This window comes from Penicillium longicatenatum (assembly GCF_028827895.1).
Source record: "Penicillium longicatenatum strain IBT 33135 chromosome Unknown contig_7_segment0_segment0, whole genome shotgun sequence".
Lineage (NCBI taxonomy): Eukaryota > Fungi > Ascomycota > Eurotiomycetes > Eurotiales > Aspergillaceae > Penicillium > Penicillium longicatenatum.
In genome coordinates this window covers 3,496,011-3,510,516 of record NW_026643124.1, presented here as the reverse complement: position 1 = coordinate 3,510,516, position 14,506 = coordinate 3,496,011, and the positions used below count along the sequence as shown (strand labels likewise).

The 14,506-nt window shown below is 49.5% G+C and overlaps 5 protein-coding genes across 5 annotated transcripts; 3 read left to right on the top strand and 2 right to left on the bottom strand.

The window, feature by feature from the left end:
- Nucleotides 1-145: 145 nt before the first annotated feature.
- On the bottom strand, nt 146-1,345 carry N7484_011562 (uncharacterized protein; the record flags this gene model as incomplete). Its single annotated transcript, XM_057121949.1, has 1 exon — nt 146-1,345. One exon carries the CDS (start codon nt 1,343-1,345, stop codon nt 146-148), a length of 1,200 nt encoding a protein of 399 aa, XP_056967703.1.
- Nucleotides 1,346-2,948: 1,603 nt separating this feature from the next.
- On the top strand, nt 2,949-7,831 carry N7484_011561 (putative ABC bile acid transporter; the record flags this gene model as incomplete). Its single annotated transcript, XM_057121948.1, has 3 exons — nt 2,949-3,272; nt 3,378-5,969; nt 6,032-7,831. 3 exons carry the CDS (start codon nt 2,949-2,951, stop codon nt 7,829-7,831), a joined length of 4,716 nt encoding a protein of 1,571 aa, XP_056967702.1.
- A 726-nt stretch (nt 7,832-8,557) lies between these two features.
- On the top strand, nt 8,558-10,695 carry N7484_011560 (aspartate--tRNA ligase MSD1; the record flags this gene model as incomplete). Its single annotated transcript, XM_057121947.1, has 3 exons — nt 8,558-8,744; nt 8,811-9,523; nt 9,577-10,695. 3 exons carry the CDS (start codon nt 8,558-8,560, stop codon nt 10,693-10,695), a joined length of 2,019 nt encoding a protein of 672 aa, XP_056967701.1.
- A 530-nt stretch (nt 10,696-11,225) lies between these two features.
- cox10 (protoheme IX farnesyltransferase) lies at nt 11,226-12,827 on the bottom strand (the record flags this gene model as incomplete). The annotated part of the gene is made up of 1 exon (XM_057121946.1): nt 11,226-12,827. The coding sequence occupies one exon, from the start codon at nt 12,825-12,827 to the stop codon at nt 11,226-11,228; it is 1,602 nt and encodes a 533-aa protein (XP_056967700.1).
- A 530-nt stretch (nt 12,828-13,357) lies between these two features.
- N7484_011558 (putative monosaccharide-P-dolichol utilization protein) lies at nt 13,358-14,315 on the top strand (the record flags this gene model as incomplete). Its single annotated transcript, XM_057121945.1, has 2 exons — nt 13,358-13,996; nt 14,058-14,315. The coding sequence occupies 2 exons, from the start codon at nt 13,358-13,360 to the stop codon at nt 14,313-14,315; spliced, it is 897 nt and encodes a 298-aa protein (XP_056967699.1).
- Between the last annotated feature and the right edge of the window lie 191 nt (nt 14,316-14,506).

Below are 14,506 nucleotides of genomic sequence, written 5' to 3'. Positions count from 1 at the left end.
TGGACATAACTGAAACAACTTGAACATTGAAATCATAGACGTATATAAAGAAGAAGCCGTTTTGCAATGGCTCGCAGTGTGGTCTATCAGACTCACGTTGGCCATTTCCCGGCTTCCATGCTCTCCGCTCCCTCTCTGTTTGCCTTTACCTACCGCGACCTCTTTTCGGCACTGGAGCTCTTCTTGGCGTCTTCTTTTTGGCTGGCTTCGCCGGCGTCTGCTCTTCATCCACATCCATTTCGTCTCCCTCATCCACCTCCATTTGTGAATCATATCCTGCCTCATTTTCTGCCTTCTCTACTTCCTTCTTGGCGATTCTTCCTGATTTCCGAGGCTCACCTGCCTTCTTCTTTTTGGCTCCACCCCCTACCTCTACCTCCGATCCTTCTGCCTTACGTTTCTTGGACACTTCTGTCTTCTTCTTTTTTGCTGATGTCTCCGATCCTTCCAATTCCTCTGATTCTTCTGACTTGCGTTTCTTAGATGCTTTGCCCTTACTCGACTCCGAATTCTTGCCCGACACTGAAGTCTGGCCCGATTCTGTACCCTTGCTCGACCCAGAGTCCAAGACATGAGGGTCCATGTCCATAGCTTCGAGCAGGGCAGCTTTGGTCTCCTTAGCCAACTGAGGCATCTTGGTCAGGTCTGTGGGTATTTTGGCAACCTCCATCAGGATGTTGATCTTCGAGTCCCCGGGCCGGCCTCCCACAGAGGTCTGGATGTTGGCAATATAGTGAGTGCCACGAGGCCACGCCCCAAGGACTATATTCACCCCCACCGAGCAGATTTCAGTTGCTAGTAGAGCTAAGTATTCTGGCGTGGGGTGTGGCCAATTCTGAACACCTGCATTTCCACTGTAATCAAGATTGTTTTTTCCTATGTACAGATCCTCCTGGAAGAACTCAACGGTGTCAACATTGACGATGTCACAGATAACAATCTGTTTCAAATTATCTATGTCATAGCTATGCCGGTACATTGCCAAAGCTACGTCGGATATATGAGCCCCAGCCTTCTCTCTGAACATCTTCTCGATGACTATAAGGCCATCTGAAAAGATCCCTTGGAAAAAACTTTGATCTGCAAAATTTGGGGTAGAATTGGATGACCATGCTATCAAAGCATGGTAGTCATCCCTGAATGGGATACCAAATAGCTCCATCGTGTTCATGGTACCGTTAGAGAGGTCGTCTTTTCCCGACTCATACCACGGGAGATCGTTTATCACAAGTGTGGACTGTTCAATCTTGCACAGAAGAGCAGTCACCGGTTTGAGCATCCAATTCATTCGGAAGATTCCCCGAACTTGGCGCTCGCCATACTTCAAAACAGCACCCTCTGCCATTTTGACCAAAATGAGAAGAATAGGGTTCAAACTTTCAGGTTGGATTATGATTCTTGTCCAAAGTTGTTACGATGGTGTGAGCCAGTGTTTTTGTGATTGATACCATTAGACATCCTCGAGAGCATTTTATAACTGAGAACCTCAGTCGACTCAAGTCATGCTAAATAGACTAGAAAGAACGTCCAGAACAGGAGACAAAGATCAAAGACTCAAAGCTAGATAAAACTTGTAAAGAATGAAACATCCAGTCTTCCAGAGTTCTAAGAGAACCATGGACCTTGGGATGACAAGGAGGATGGAATCAAGCCATCTGCATTGCTAATGAGCATGGAATATTAAAATAGTCATAGAGAGTCTTTGTGGTGTTTGAATATAATCTTGGAGCATATGGGCTGTAGACATAGAATACATAGACTAATATGACCCCGGAAGGACAGCGGATTGGTGACATAGAGACCTGGCGTGGGAGCGTTATATGATTTAGAAAGGCCGTAACCCTCCAGTGGAGCGCGAGACATAGCCACGGAGCTTGAAGAATCGTCACTCTCAAATAATATATCATCTTAAGCTTCGAATAGTTCTCATGCATTCCAATGAATGTTTACTTTTGAAGACTTGGCATGGTCACTGTCGATCAGCTAAGACATTATGCAAACTCAGAGACCGTTGCGGTTCTTTGCTTTGACCACGGGCGCATGTGGACCAGTATCCCGCTTTCAACCTACAAAATCTCTTTCTTCATCGAAAAAACGTTTCATGGCTGCTGGGGTGCAGTGAAAGGCTCTGCATTGTAAGTGATCATCCACTTCTTTGGGGTCCCCGCACTAGTAGATTGCCGGATTTACCCCATGAGCCCCGAGTCAATTTCTTGACTTAGGTTTTGACACGGATCTATGGACAGATACTAGGTCACCGGCATATATTTTCAATGTGATTGGTTGAGGGTTCTCTAATGATCCTGAACATGGCCCTGGAGATCGAGACTCCGGGGCTTTCAGTGAGACTGCGAATGTCCAGTGGGTCCAATAACAATGGAGCCTCTCAACTGCTAAAAATACGATGAAGGGGCTCAATCTCTCAAATGACCGGAAAACAAAACTCGAGTGCAATTTCCACCATTCGAGGCTGTTATCGGCGATACTAGAGTTCGCCCCACTCTCGGCTTTCCCAAGCCTGAATAGGTGCCCGCTCCCACGGAGCTCCGATCATGTACCATGCAAGCCGCTGGAGCCGTGAGTCATTGAATCAGCCAATGATAATGTTGCTTATACCCTACACCGTTCTTTTATCCTCAGAGCACGGGCTTGGCGACATGTACTGGAGTCATGAGGTGAATAGGGGACCACATTCAAGCATTACGAGGCAATGCCTAGACCACGAATGGATACAGGGAAAACAGAGGATTGACTCAGGATGGCTCATGAAGAGCACAACTGTCAGCACTGACCTTCCCCGCTCGATTGCGTGGATGCGACCTTAGTGGATGGCGACTGCGCTATGACTATTCTGTCGGATTGAAGATAAGCAGAGCGTTTCATTATTATGCTTCTCTTTTTACGCTCTTTTCTTTCTTTTTTTGCTTTCCTTCCTCATGCTATGAGGTATGTTCCCTAACACTTCTATTGTGACGGGCTCGGTCGCCCTGGGATTGGTCGGTCTTGATAGTGTCAAAGCTATTAAGAGCATTGCCGATCGCATTCTCCGGCGCCAATATGATGAAGCTAGTCTAGCCATTACTGCTTACCGCGATGAAGATGGCGAGGCGACTGAGGAGTCTCTGCGCGCCTTTTCAGATAAATGGCAGCGTGTCTCCATCGCACTATTCTCGTTAACTGGTCTGTCAACCTCATTGGCTCTGTCAATTCTTACAACTATAAGCAGCGATCTGAATGATCCGCTGGCTAATTGGCTACAATTTGCAATTTGGGTTAGTACAACAATGCGCCAATCACGTTCATGCCCGCTTGATACCCGGAACAATAAAAAGAAGAAAAGAAAAAAGTAACCATACTTAACATGCGTTTCCATATAGGTCTTGCTCTCAATCCAAGGCATTGCCTTCTTCGCCGAACCGCGTCCAACCACCCGATATCGACTGGGTCAATTCGCCTTCGCCGGAAGCATTATCTCTATCGCAGTAGCGGCCTTTCAAATCCAACAAGCATGGGTTTCTCAATTTTCTCTTCTCCAGAACCGTATCTGGGTTGGCCTCGTCGGCGCGAACATCGGCAGTGCTTTGCTGCGCGCTATATTCAGTATTCTTCTACCGCGTCGCCCAAATGTCTACTTCGAGGGTCAGGCTGTAGATCAAGAGCAGACTGTTTCAACTGCTGGCCTCTACTCCTTCGTGTGGGCTTCTGATATGCTTAACTTCACTATCAAAAAGAAAAATCTGGAGTTGACCGATTTGCCCAAGATGCCAGCTGACAAGCGTGCACACCGTTTGCGCGAGAACTTTGAACGCGCGAAAGGAAATAAAAAAATTTGGAAGGGGCTTATGATGGCGCACTGGCGCATTTTCGTGATCCAGCTTTGTATGGTTTCGATCATGGCGTTCCTTACATTTGGCCCGCAAGTTGCGCTTTTCAATATCCTTGACTCCCTAGAGGGTCGGGGAACTGAGGGATGGTCTCCTCAACGATCATGGGTTTGGGTCATCGCGCTAGGATTCTTCATGGCCCTGTTCTCATTCATCGAGGCATGGCTCTTCTGGTCTGTTTGTTCCAGGCTCGGGATTCCCATTTACGCGGAACTCACGGCTCTTGTGTTCGCCAAATCGATGCGCCGAAAGGATGCCAAGGATGCCAAAAAGTCCAAGGAAAATGAAGATGCACAAGCTTCTGCGAAGGCCTTACTACCTGAAGACAAGAAAGAGGAGGAGGATGAGGAGGAAGACATGAAGAAGAGTCGCCAGAGTATTGTCAACCTTGCTGCCGTGGATGCCCGCCGTATTTCCGATGTCACCTCTTTTCTCTACTTGATTCCAAGTGCAACTTTCAAGCTCCTCATTGGATGCGCTTTCCTGATCCGAGTTCTCGGATGGCAAAGCGCTCTGGCGGGCCTCTCGGTTGCTATTCTGATTGCGCCGATCAATATTGCTGTAACAAAGCGATACACAAGCGCGCAAGACAAACTCATGAAACTTCGGGATCAGAAAATGGCCATTGTGACTGAGGTCCTCCAGGGTATTCGCCAAGTGAAATTCTCTGCCTTGGAGGGACAATGGCAGAAGAAGATCGGACTGGTCCGAGAGAACGAGCTGGGGGCACTGTGGATTTCCTTCTACTATGATGTATTCCTCATGGCTATTTGGATTCTTGGTCCTATTGCTTTCTCATGCGTATCCTTGACAGTCTACGCCATTATCCACGGCGAACTATCTGCCTCGGTTGCTTTCACAGCCATGTCTGTTTTCGGTTCTCTGGAGATGGCACTCGCCATTTTACCGGAGATCATCACCAACCTCCTAGAAGCTATTGTCAGTGCGGACCGTATTGACGAGTACATGACCGCCTCGGAGAAAGTCGTCAACACTGTCCCTGGAGAAAGTATCTCCTTTGAAGATGCCTCGGTGGCATGGCCCGCAGAACATCACCCTGGAGAGAAAGAAGAAGATGAGGAGCGATTCCTCCTGCGTGATCTGAATTTCAACTTGCCCAAAAAGGGTCTTAGTGTGATATCTGGTCGTACTGGATCTGGAAAGAGTCTCCTTCTGGCTTCCATCCTGGGAGAATGTGATGTTTTGGAAGGTAATGTGACAGTGCCTGTTCCACCCGCCCTAAAAGATCGCTTCGATCACTTGGCTACAAGTGCAAACTGGATCATCGACGATGCGATTGCGTATGTTGCCCAGATCCCTTGGATTGAAAATGCAACTATCAAAGAGAACATTCTATTTGGATTACCGTATAATGAGTCACGTTACCGAAAAGTGCTATTTGCATGTGCTCTGGAAAAAGATTTGGAGATGCTCCCTGATGGTGAACTGACTGATATTGGTGCGAATGGTGTCAATCTCAGTGGTGGTCAACGCTGGCGTGTGTCGTTCGCCCGTGCGTTGTACTCTAGGGCTGGCATTCTCATCATGGATGACATTTTCAGTGCTCTGGATGCACACACTGGTCGACATGTCTACGAACACGCCCTGACAGGCGAACTTGGTCGAGGTCGCACACGTGTTCTGGTTACTCATCACGTTGCCCTTTGTCTTCCCCTGACAGATTATTCTGTGCTCTTGGAGAATGGCCGTGTGAAATACGCTGGCACAATTGATGACCTTCGGAAATCCAACCACCTGGATGACATTCTTCGCGAGGAGCAAGCTGCAGAAGAACTGGACAAAAAAATTCCTGACGATCAAAAAGACGCAAATGATGTTGATGGAGGGACACTTCAAAAGGTCATCTCGAACACGCCACACCAACGCCAAAGCGACGCAACCAATGGAAACTCCACTGCACCAACTAAAGATACTCCCAAAAAATTCATCAAAGACGAGACAAAAGAAAAGGGGTCCGTTCGACTCGCTGTGTACAAAACTTATTTCGGCATGGGTGGCCGTCCTCTTGCCTGGGTTTTGACAGTCTCCATCTACGTTGCCTATGCCATATTGATGGTTGGACGTGTAAGTTTGAAGATCCAAAATGCACCTACTGCAGTTGAAAATTGCTAACTATCGGACTATAGTCATGGTGGATCAGCGTCTGGACTGGCTCATCCGCCAACACGCATGCCAATCCCGAGACAAACCAAGCAATGCTTCAATACTCTATGATGCAGCCTAATATGGCTACTACAAGACAGAGTGATGGCCAACTCGGCATGTACCTCGGTATCTACATGGGGATCTCCGTTGTGGCATGTTTGATCGGAACTTTTCGATACTTTTTTATCCTATCCGCAAGCATTCGCGCCTCGAGAAACCTGTTTGACTCTCTGGTTTTTGCTGTGTTGCGTGCTCCGCTGCGCTGGCTGGATACCGTCCCGTTGGGCCGAATCCTTAACAGATTCACGGGAGACTTCCACGTTATCGATTCGCGATTGGGCTACGAAATGGGTTTCCTATTGGCAGAGACATTGGAAGTATTTGGCATTATCCTTGCAGGCATCCTTGTCTCTCCGCTTGTTCTTATACTTGCGGCTGGTCTTCTTCTGATCTGCCTCAAGCTGTCTTTGACCTTCCTCACTGGTGCTCGTGAAGCCAAGCGCCTAGAAAGTACCGCGAAGAGTCCCGTCTTGGAGCAGTTTGGATCTAGCTTGGCTGGATTAGTTACCATTCGCGCCTTCAGCAAGAGTGGCGCTTTCATGGATATCATGTACAGCAAGATCAATGCCCATGCTCAGTCTTGGTGGACGGTATGGCTGTTCAACCGCTGGCTGGGAATTCGCATGAACGTTGTTGGTGCGGTCTTTTCGACTCTCACTGCAGCACTGGTAATCTCTCTTCCTGGCATGTCGGCCTCCATGGCAGGTTTTGCTTTGAGTTTTGCCTTGCAATGCAATACGGCAATTGCATTTGCGCTGCGACAATACTCCAACATTGAGCTTAACATGAACGCTACTGAACGAGTGATTGAGTACTCCAATATCGAGCTTGAGAATCAAGGTGGTGTGGATGCACCTGCTGCTTGGCCTACCGAGGGACGCCTGGAGGTTGATGACCTAGTTGTGGGCTATGCACCTGATCTTCCACCTGTACTCAACGGGCTCAGTTTCACCGTCGAAAAGAACCAGCGAGTGGGTGTGGTTGGTCGTACAGGTGCCGGTAAATCATCTCTCACCTTGGCGCTCTTCCGCTTCCTCGAGGCCCGCCGGGGCATGATCTCCATCGATGGTCTGGATGTTTCCAAGATCAAGCTGCACGATCTCCGCAGCCGACTTGCTATCATTCCCCAAGATCCTGTCCTCTTCTCTGGCACAGTGCGAACCAATCTGGATCCCTTCGATGAGTACAGTGACACTGAACTGAACGATGCCCTAGCTCGTGTTCACCTGGTTTCTTCGTCGGATAATGAGGCGACTCTTACCTCCCAGAATGCATCAGGCAGCTCTACGCCGGACACCGCTACTGTCACGGTCCAAGCAAACAATTCGAATGTCTTCTCGTCATTGTCAGCACCTATCTCGGAGGGCGGTCTCAATCTCTCACAGGGTCAGCGGCAGCTCCTCTGTCTCGCCCGTGCCATTGTCGCTCGCCCCAAGATCATGGTCCTAGATGAGGCTACCTCGGCGGTGGACATGGAGACCGATGCACTGATTCAGCAATCTATTCGAGCTGAATTTGGCCGCAATGCGACTACCCTGCTGGTCATTGCGCATCGTTTGAGCACCATTGCAGACTTTGATCGGATTCTAGTGCTGGATGCTGGCAAAGCAGTCGAGTTTGCTTCACCCCAGGAATTGATGGGCATTGAGAACGGAGTGTTCAAGAGTCTGGTGGAGAACAGCGGCGAGAAGGCCGTTCTAGAAAAGATGATTTTTGGCTAGAGAAAGAAGCGACGCTTTCCTTGTGTTTTTATTTCAGGTTCCAAGGTTGTTACATGTGATATAGAATGGCTTTCGAAGTGTGAATAATTTATTATTATATTTCTTTCATTGTGACTATGTATTATTCGTATGCAAGAGGTCAAGAGAACGAGCACATTGTCATAAAAGCGCCCTTGGATTTCCAGTTCTCAACCTGCCGTAGCATGAAAGTAACCTTCCACCCAAGAAACAGCCTTTTCACGACCCATTTGTCTCCTCTTTGCACACATCGTATCCTATCTACGGCGTCTTGCCAATAGAATTACACCTTCAAGTTGATAAGGATCAGAGATGCCTTCATCGCGTCCGTTGGTTTAACAAGGTGGTATGCCGAACGCAGATTTCACTCTCCCTTCTCCCGAGTCTTGCAGCCCTTAGGCCCTCAAAAGAGAAGGAGAGCCACAAGCCTCAGAGAGTTGAGATATATCATATAGAACACACTAGGCTTTCATCATTCTGTATAAAGGGTCAGTTTCAAAAATTCAATCAAGATTGGAAAGCAGGTAGACTCACGAGTATAAAACTTGGAAGGATGAAGAAAGAAGGAAAAAAAAAAGCGGTGTTGACCCGCAATTATATGAAAACCACCCGCGCTAGTCTGCTTTGGGCGGGCGGGTTCCGCGGTTCTTTTTCTGCCGTTTAATCGTCAGACAATCATCGACAGTTTACGCATATTGTTCATACATCATGTTGAGTGCGGGCGTCCTGCCATTGCGGCTTCGCTCGAGCTTTACGATTTCCTCTTTGATTCGGGGCTCTCGGCCAATACCATGTGTACGATCCCTTGCGGCGTCGCGGCGTTTCCACCGTCCGACTTGTCTCCGAGAGCAACAGTCGGAGCTTCCTAGCTTCTTGGAGGCCTATAAGAAAGCGGGTTGGTTATAAATGCATGTCATTATTTAAAGCCGATCAATTGCTAATATAATGCTTTACTTCGTAGTTGAATTTCCTCCTGCTACCCATGACTTCGAATCGTTCTTCTCGCAGGCCGAGCCCAACACCGAAGTCGTCCTGCATGGATACCTAGGCCATAGATCAGATCTTTCAAAGAAGCTCTCCTTTGTCCGTCTGACGGATCCGACAATGAAACACAGCTTGCAGGTTGTTGCATTTGCCAAGAACGAGGCCTTCGAACAGCTCAAATCGCTCAACGTTCACAGCCCCGTCGCAGTGCGCGGGACAGTCCAAAAGAAGAAGGCAAAGCCTACTGAGGGAGATAAACCTGCTGAGGATACCTGGGAGCTTGCATTGGAAGAGATTCATTCTCTAAATGATTTCCCCAAAGAGATTATCATGACGCCGGAGACAGTATTTTCGCCCGAGCACCGGTACCTTCAGCTCCGTTCGGATGCACAGTTACGTGATGCGCTGAGGTTCCGCGCTCAGGCCCATAATATCTGCAAGCAGGAGTTGGAGCAGACCCAGCCGCCATTCACAGAGATTGAGACTCCGTTGCTGTTTAAGTCCACGCCAGAGGGTGCCCGCGAATTCTTGGTTCCCACTCGCCGGGCTGGATTGGCTTATGCCTTGCCTCAAAGCCCGCAGCAGTATAAGCAGATTCTGATGGCTAGCGGATTGCCCCGATACTTCCAGTTCGCGCGCTGTTTCCGGGATGAGGATCTTCGCGCGGATCGTCAGCCTGAATTCACCCAGGTATGTTTGACAGCCAGGACCGACTGTGGAATTTTTATTGATTTTTGATATAGCTAGATCTCGAGATGTCATTCGCGAAGGGCGAAGATGTGATGCGTACAGTTGAAGGAGTTATTCGACGCCTCTGGTCCACTCTGATGACAGACCCTGCCCCGGAGGGCCCTTTCCGCAGAGTTTCATACCAAGAGGTCATGGCCCGCTATGGATCTGACAAGCCAGACACCAGATACGGCATGGAAATTATTAAAATTGACCACTTGCTACCCGTTGACCTTGTTGGCAAGATTTCGGACTTGAATGACCCAATTGTCGAGGCCTTCAAGCTCGAGGGCAACGAAAACAACCCAGCCGAAACACACCAGTTTATCAGCCAGTTCCTCGACTCCCCAGCAGGTGCTCCATTTAACAACAACCCCGACGGTGGGCCAGGTGTCTTCGTATATAATGGCAAGCAGCCACTCTGCGGCCTACAGCCTTTCGGCTTCGAAGCCGCCGAGCAAGTCGAAGAACTTCTGGATCCGGACCACGGCGACCTAATTATCCTGCAAGCCCGTCCTCGCGCCCCCTTCTCTGGCGGCTCTACACCAATCGGTGACCTCCGACGCGCTCTCCATGCCTTCGCTGTCTCATCAGGCTTCAAGCCCGCTCCTACCGGCTTCGACTTCATGTGGGTCGTAGATTTCCCTCTCTTCTCCCCTTCATCCGACACAGAGCCTGGCCAAGGTGGTGCAGCCGGCCTTTCATCCACCCACCACCCTTTCACCGCACCCAAGACCGCTGCCGACGTGGATCTCCTCCTGACAGACCCCTCCAAAGCGGTCGCAGACCACTACGATCTCGTCGTCAACGGCGTCGAGCTTGGTGGCGGTAGTCGACGTATCCACGACGCTGCTGTGCAGGAGTTCATCTTCCGTGATATTCTGCAGATGCCAGCCGAGCGTCTCGGGGACTTCTCGCATCTGCTTGATGCTCTGCGCGCGGGCTGTCCGCCCCATGCTGGTTTGGCGCTGGGATTCGATCGCCTGGTTGCTGTCATGCTGGGTAAGGAGTCTGTGCGGGATGTGATTGCTTTTCCTAAGACTGGTAAGGGTGGTGATGATGCTATGGTTCGGGCGCCTAGTCCTATGACGGCTCAAGCGTTGGAGACATATCACTTGCAGTTGCGGAAGTAGATGCGAGGTGTTTGATATACTGAGCATTTGGTTGCATTTGTCCTTTACATTTGCTGGCAGCTTTGTACTATACGTGTACCATATATTTAGATACCCGGTCACTATCTCCTATCAATATATTGAATTGTGTGGAAATTCCAAGTTCTGCAATCTTGTCGTCCAAGTTACCAATGTCTTTCTTCAAGGCAAGTAGTATGGTCTGACTACCAATTGAAAACGCCCATTTCTGATTTAGTCATAGCTAGTTGCTGATCACTTCGAACTCACGTCTCCACTTTTTCAACGGCGATTGTACATCTACATTGCAGTCTGTAGGCAAGGGGTTTATAATCTTTATGAGATTGGAGGTAATTCAATTGGCTCCATATGGACATGTTATACAAGAAGAAAATGGAAACAAAAAAACGCCACTCCCGACCGCTGTATAAAGCTGAACCAGACAATTCAGAAAGGAAACAAAAGGAACCTGTGGAAAGGCATGTCTATACCAATTTTCCAACAATCTATACTTGAAAACTGGTTATGAAGTCTCATGCAGTAGGCAGAGCGGTGCTCCTGTTCGATGATGGGACGGAAGAATCTTGTGACTTAGAGTCAGTTCCAAAAGCTTCCTCCTCATCTTCGTAATACAAATATTCCTCATCTTCCTCCTCTGGCTGCCCAAAGATGTTGCGCCAGACACCATCCCAAAGGCCCTTCTTTGTGACTAATCCACCAACAAGTAGAATAGGCAACTGCCAAATACTAGCCCAGAAGAGACCACGGGCAGTGCCCTGTGCACCTTGATGTTTCCAGAAGTGGTAGGCTTCACGGACCAGCCAACCATTAGCTACGGTGCTTCCAACCAAGAAGCCGTGGCCAACCACACCGACCCACCATAGACCGATGGAGATAGGGAACATCAGCACAGAATACCGCAATGCAACACGAGTATTCATAGCCGGGTTTACCCAGGCAAGCATCCTGTAGCCCGCGCCCTTGTACTCGTCCCGAATGAGGTGTGAGAGGGCATTGAAGTGGGGGAACTGCCAGGCAAACAAGATACCACCGAGCAACCATCCACCGATGCTTTCTTCACTAAACAGCATGTCTCGCCATGAGTCATGCCCTGTTGTAGCTACTTGGTTTTGCGCGGCAATCCAGCCCATCAGCGGCGGGATGCCACCGACCACTGCTCCGACCCATGTGTTGATAACATGAATACGCTTCAACGGCGTGTACACGAATGCATACAAGAAGATATTTGCCGCAGACAACGCTGTTGTTGTGGGGTTGGTTCCGACGTACAGAAGTCCAAGACCGACAACTGCGGTACCAATAGCAAAGAGCATAGCACCACGGCGCGAGACCAGCCCGCGGACAAGTGGGCGATTCCGTGTCCGAGACATGAGTGCATCATACTTCGGCTCGGCCATCATGTTCAAAGTGTTGGCACTGCAACACGAGAGGAATGTTCCTACGGTCAAGTAGATCAAGGTCAAGGTTGAGGTCGAGAGAGTTGGGAGTTCGGTCATGGCTGGGTCGAGGGCGAGCAATGACGAGATAGGGTACATTCCGTATGCAGATGTAGTGGTAAGGACGATCAGGAAGGAGAGTCGAGGTTTCGTCAGGGCGAGGTATGCAGCGAATTTGCGGCGAAGAGAAGTAGTGGGGAGAGAGGCCGACATGTTCGACAATTGCGCCGACGCATCAAGTGGAATTTGTTGTTCTGGTTGAGCATTATTTGATCCCTCCTCCTTCAATCTTTTCCTCCGTCGATGTGGCAGCTCACTTTGAGCAGTATCAGGCGCAATTGGCGTGGCTGTCTCGGACGAGCTGTTCGGAGTTGCGGAAGCATTCGGCGACTGCGAGTTGGAGGGATTGGACTGGCTCTTGGCATTTGAGGATGCGAATGATGAAAGCAAGCCGCCGGTGGTATTTGAGCCGTCGTAAAGTCTATTAGGTGAGAAGTAGGTCTTTTGGAGGGGCGAGGTGGTTTGGTTCGCCATGATGCCCGTTCGCCGGTTCGAGGACGATAGAAACCCCCGAATCGCTGAGGGGGTATGAGTTCGCGATCGAACCAGACATCGCGAACATAGAGCCGCCTCTTGAGCCGGTATAGGCCTCAAAAGGGCGGACCGTAACAGGATCATGGCGCGCGCGTCTGTGATCCTTGAGAGGTGAAGGGGAGAAAAGTGGAACGATGCGAACTTTCCCCGGCGGCGGCACGGACCAAACCCGCAATTCGTTCGGCTTCAATGATCTACCCCGTACTGTTCCGTGTCTACGATGCTATTATATTAATAGGCATTCGAAAATATTTTGGCGAAAGATAGAACAGTTAGGTATGGGCATTTCCACAGGTATGTAAAGCTTCATTAGCCTCTTTTCGTGCAATAATATCGAGAAAACCTGTAGCTGACACCTGTAGAGACCAGGGTCCCCGCATCTTGAAATCAAATACATTGATAGCTCTGCTATCAAGCTTTGGAGATCTAGAGAGTCATAATTTAAATCACATGCTTCTATATCCACTCAAAATTATTGGCCTGGAGCTGTAAATCCTTTGTTGATATTGACGGCTTTTCTGCGCCTTGATTATGTCATTTTGTATCTACTCCCGCGGGAATGTCAACACAAACACTTCCGTCCTTCAACCACGTTGTCCTCTACCACTGTCACCATGGATGCCTCCAGCCTGCAGAGCAAAACCTTCGACATGGAACCTATCTTGGTCTACCTCCGTCAAATTATCGCACTGGTTCCTAAACCCATCCACGACCTGATCATCTCATTGATCGGCGCGGACTGCCACCGCACGCTTCTCCTCGATCTCGACCTCACCAAGGACCCCGCCTGCCTCTCGCTTGCAGTCTCCAAGGCGCTCGGGCTCGCAATTGTCGGCGCCAGCGCGGTGGTCAAGCTCCCCCAGATCCTGAAGCTAATTAACTCGCGCTCCTCCGCTGGTGTCTCCTTCATTTCGTACGCCCTGGAAACTGCCAGTCTGCTCATCACCCTCTCCTACGGTGTGCGCAACCAGTTTCCCTTCACCACATACGGCGAATCAGCTCTTATCGCTATCCAGGATGTCGCCGTTAGCGTCCTGGTCCTGACTTTCGCCGGCCGGTCTGCTGCCGCCGCCGCCTTTGTCGCTGTCGTCGCGGCTAGCGTTTACGCGCTGCTTTTCGATCAAAGTCTTGTCGATGCGCAAACTATGTCTTACCTCCAGGCCGGTGCTGGCGCTTTGAGTGTTGCTAGCAAGGCTCCTCAAATTTATACCATCTGGCGCGAGGGCGGAACTGGACAACTGAGCGCATTCGCGGTATGTTTCACTCCGAAGTATAACTTCTTTTTTAACGCGACTGACTTTGTTTTCTGCTCAGATCTTCAACTACCTCGTTGGATCCCTGTCCCGCATTTTCACCACTCTTCAAGAAGTCGACGACAAGTTGATCCTTTACGGATTCATTTCGGGCTTCACTTTGAATGTGATCCTGGCTGCCCAGATGGTTTACTACTGGAACAGTCCCGCGCCCAAGCAGAAGGCCTCCCGCAAGTCCGCGGACCAGGTCGTCTCGGGCCAAAGCACTGCGGTGCCCAAGTCAAACTCGAAGTCGCCCACTACACGACGCCGGGGTTAGAAGACTTGTATCAACATTTATACTGCGCTTTTATTGTCAAAATTCGTTGTAATTCGTTTAATAATACAATTTCGGAATTCATGCAGTTACCGCCATGGAACCAACCCCAATTATATCCCTTTCCATTCTTGTATAACTCCCATCTGCATATAGACAGCAGTCCCCCAGTAGGATCACACAACCCACTGAAA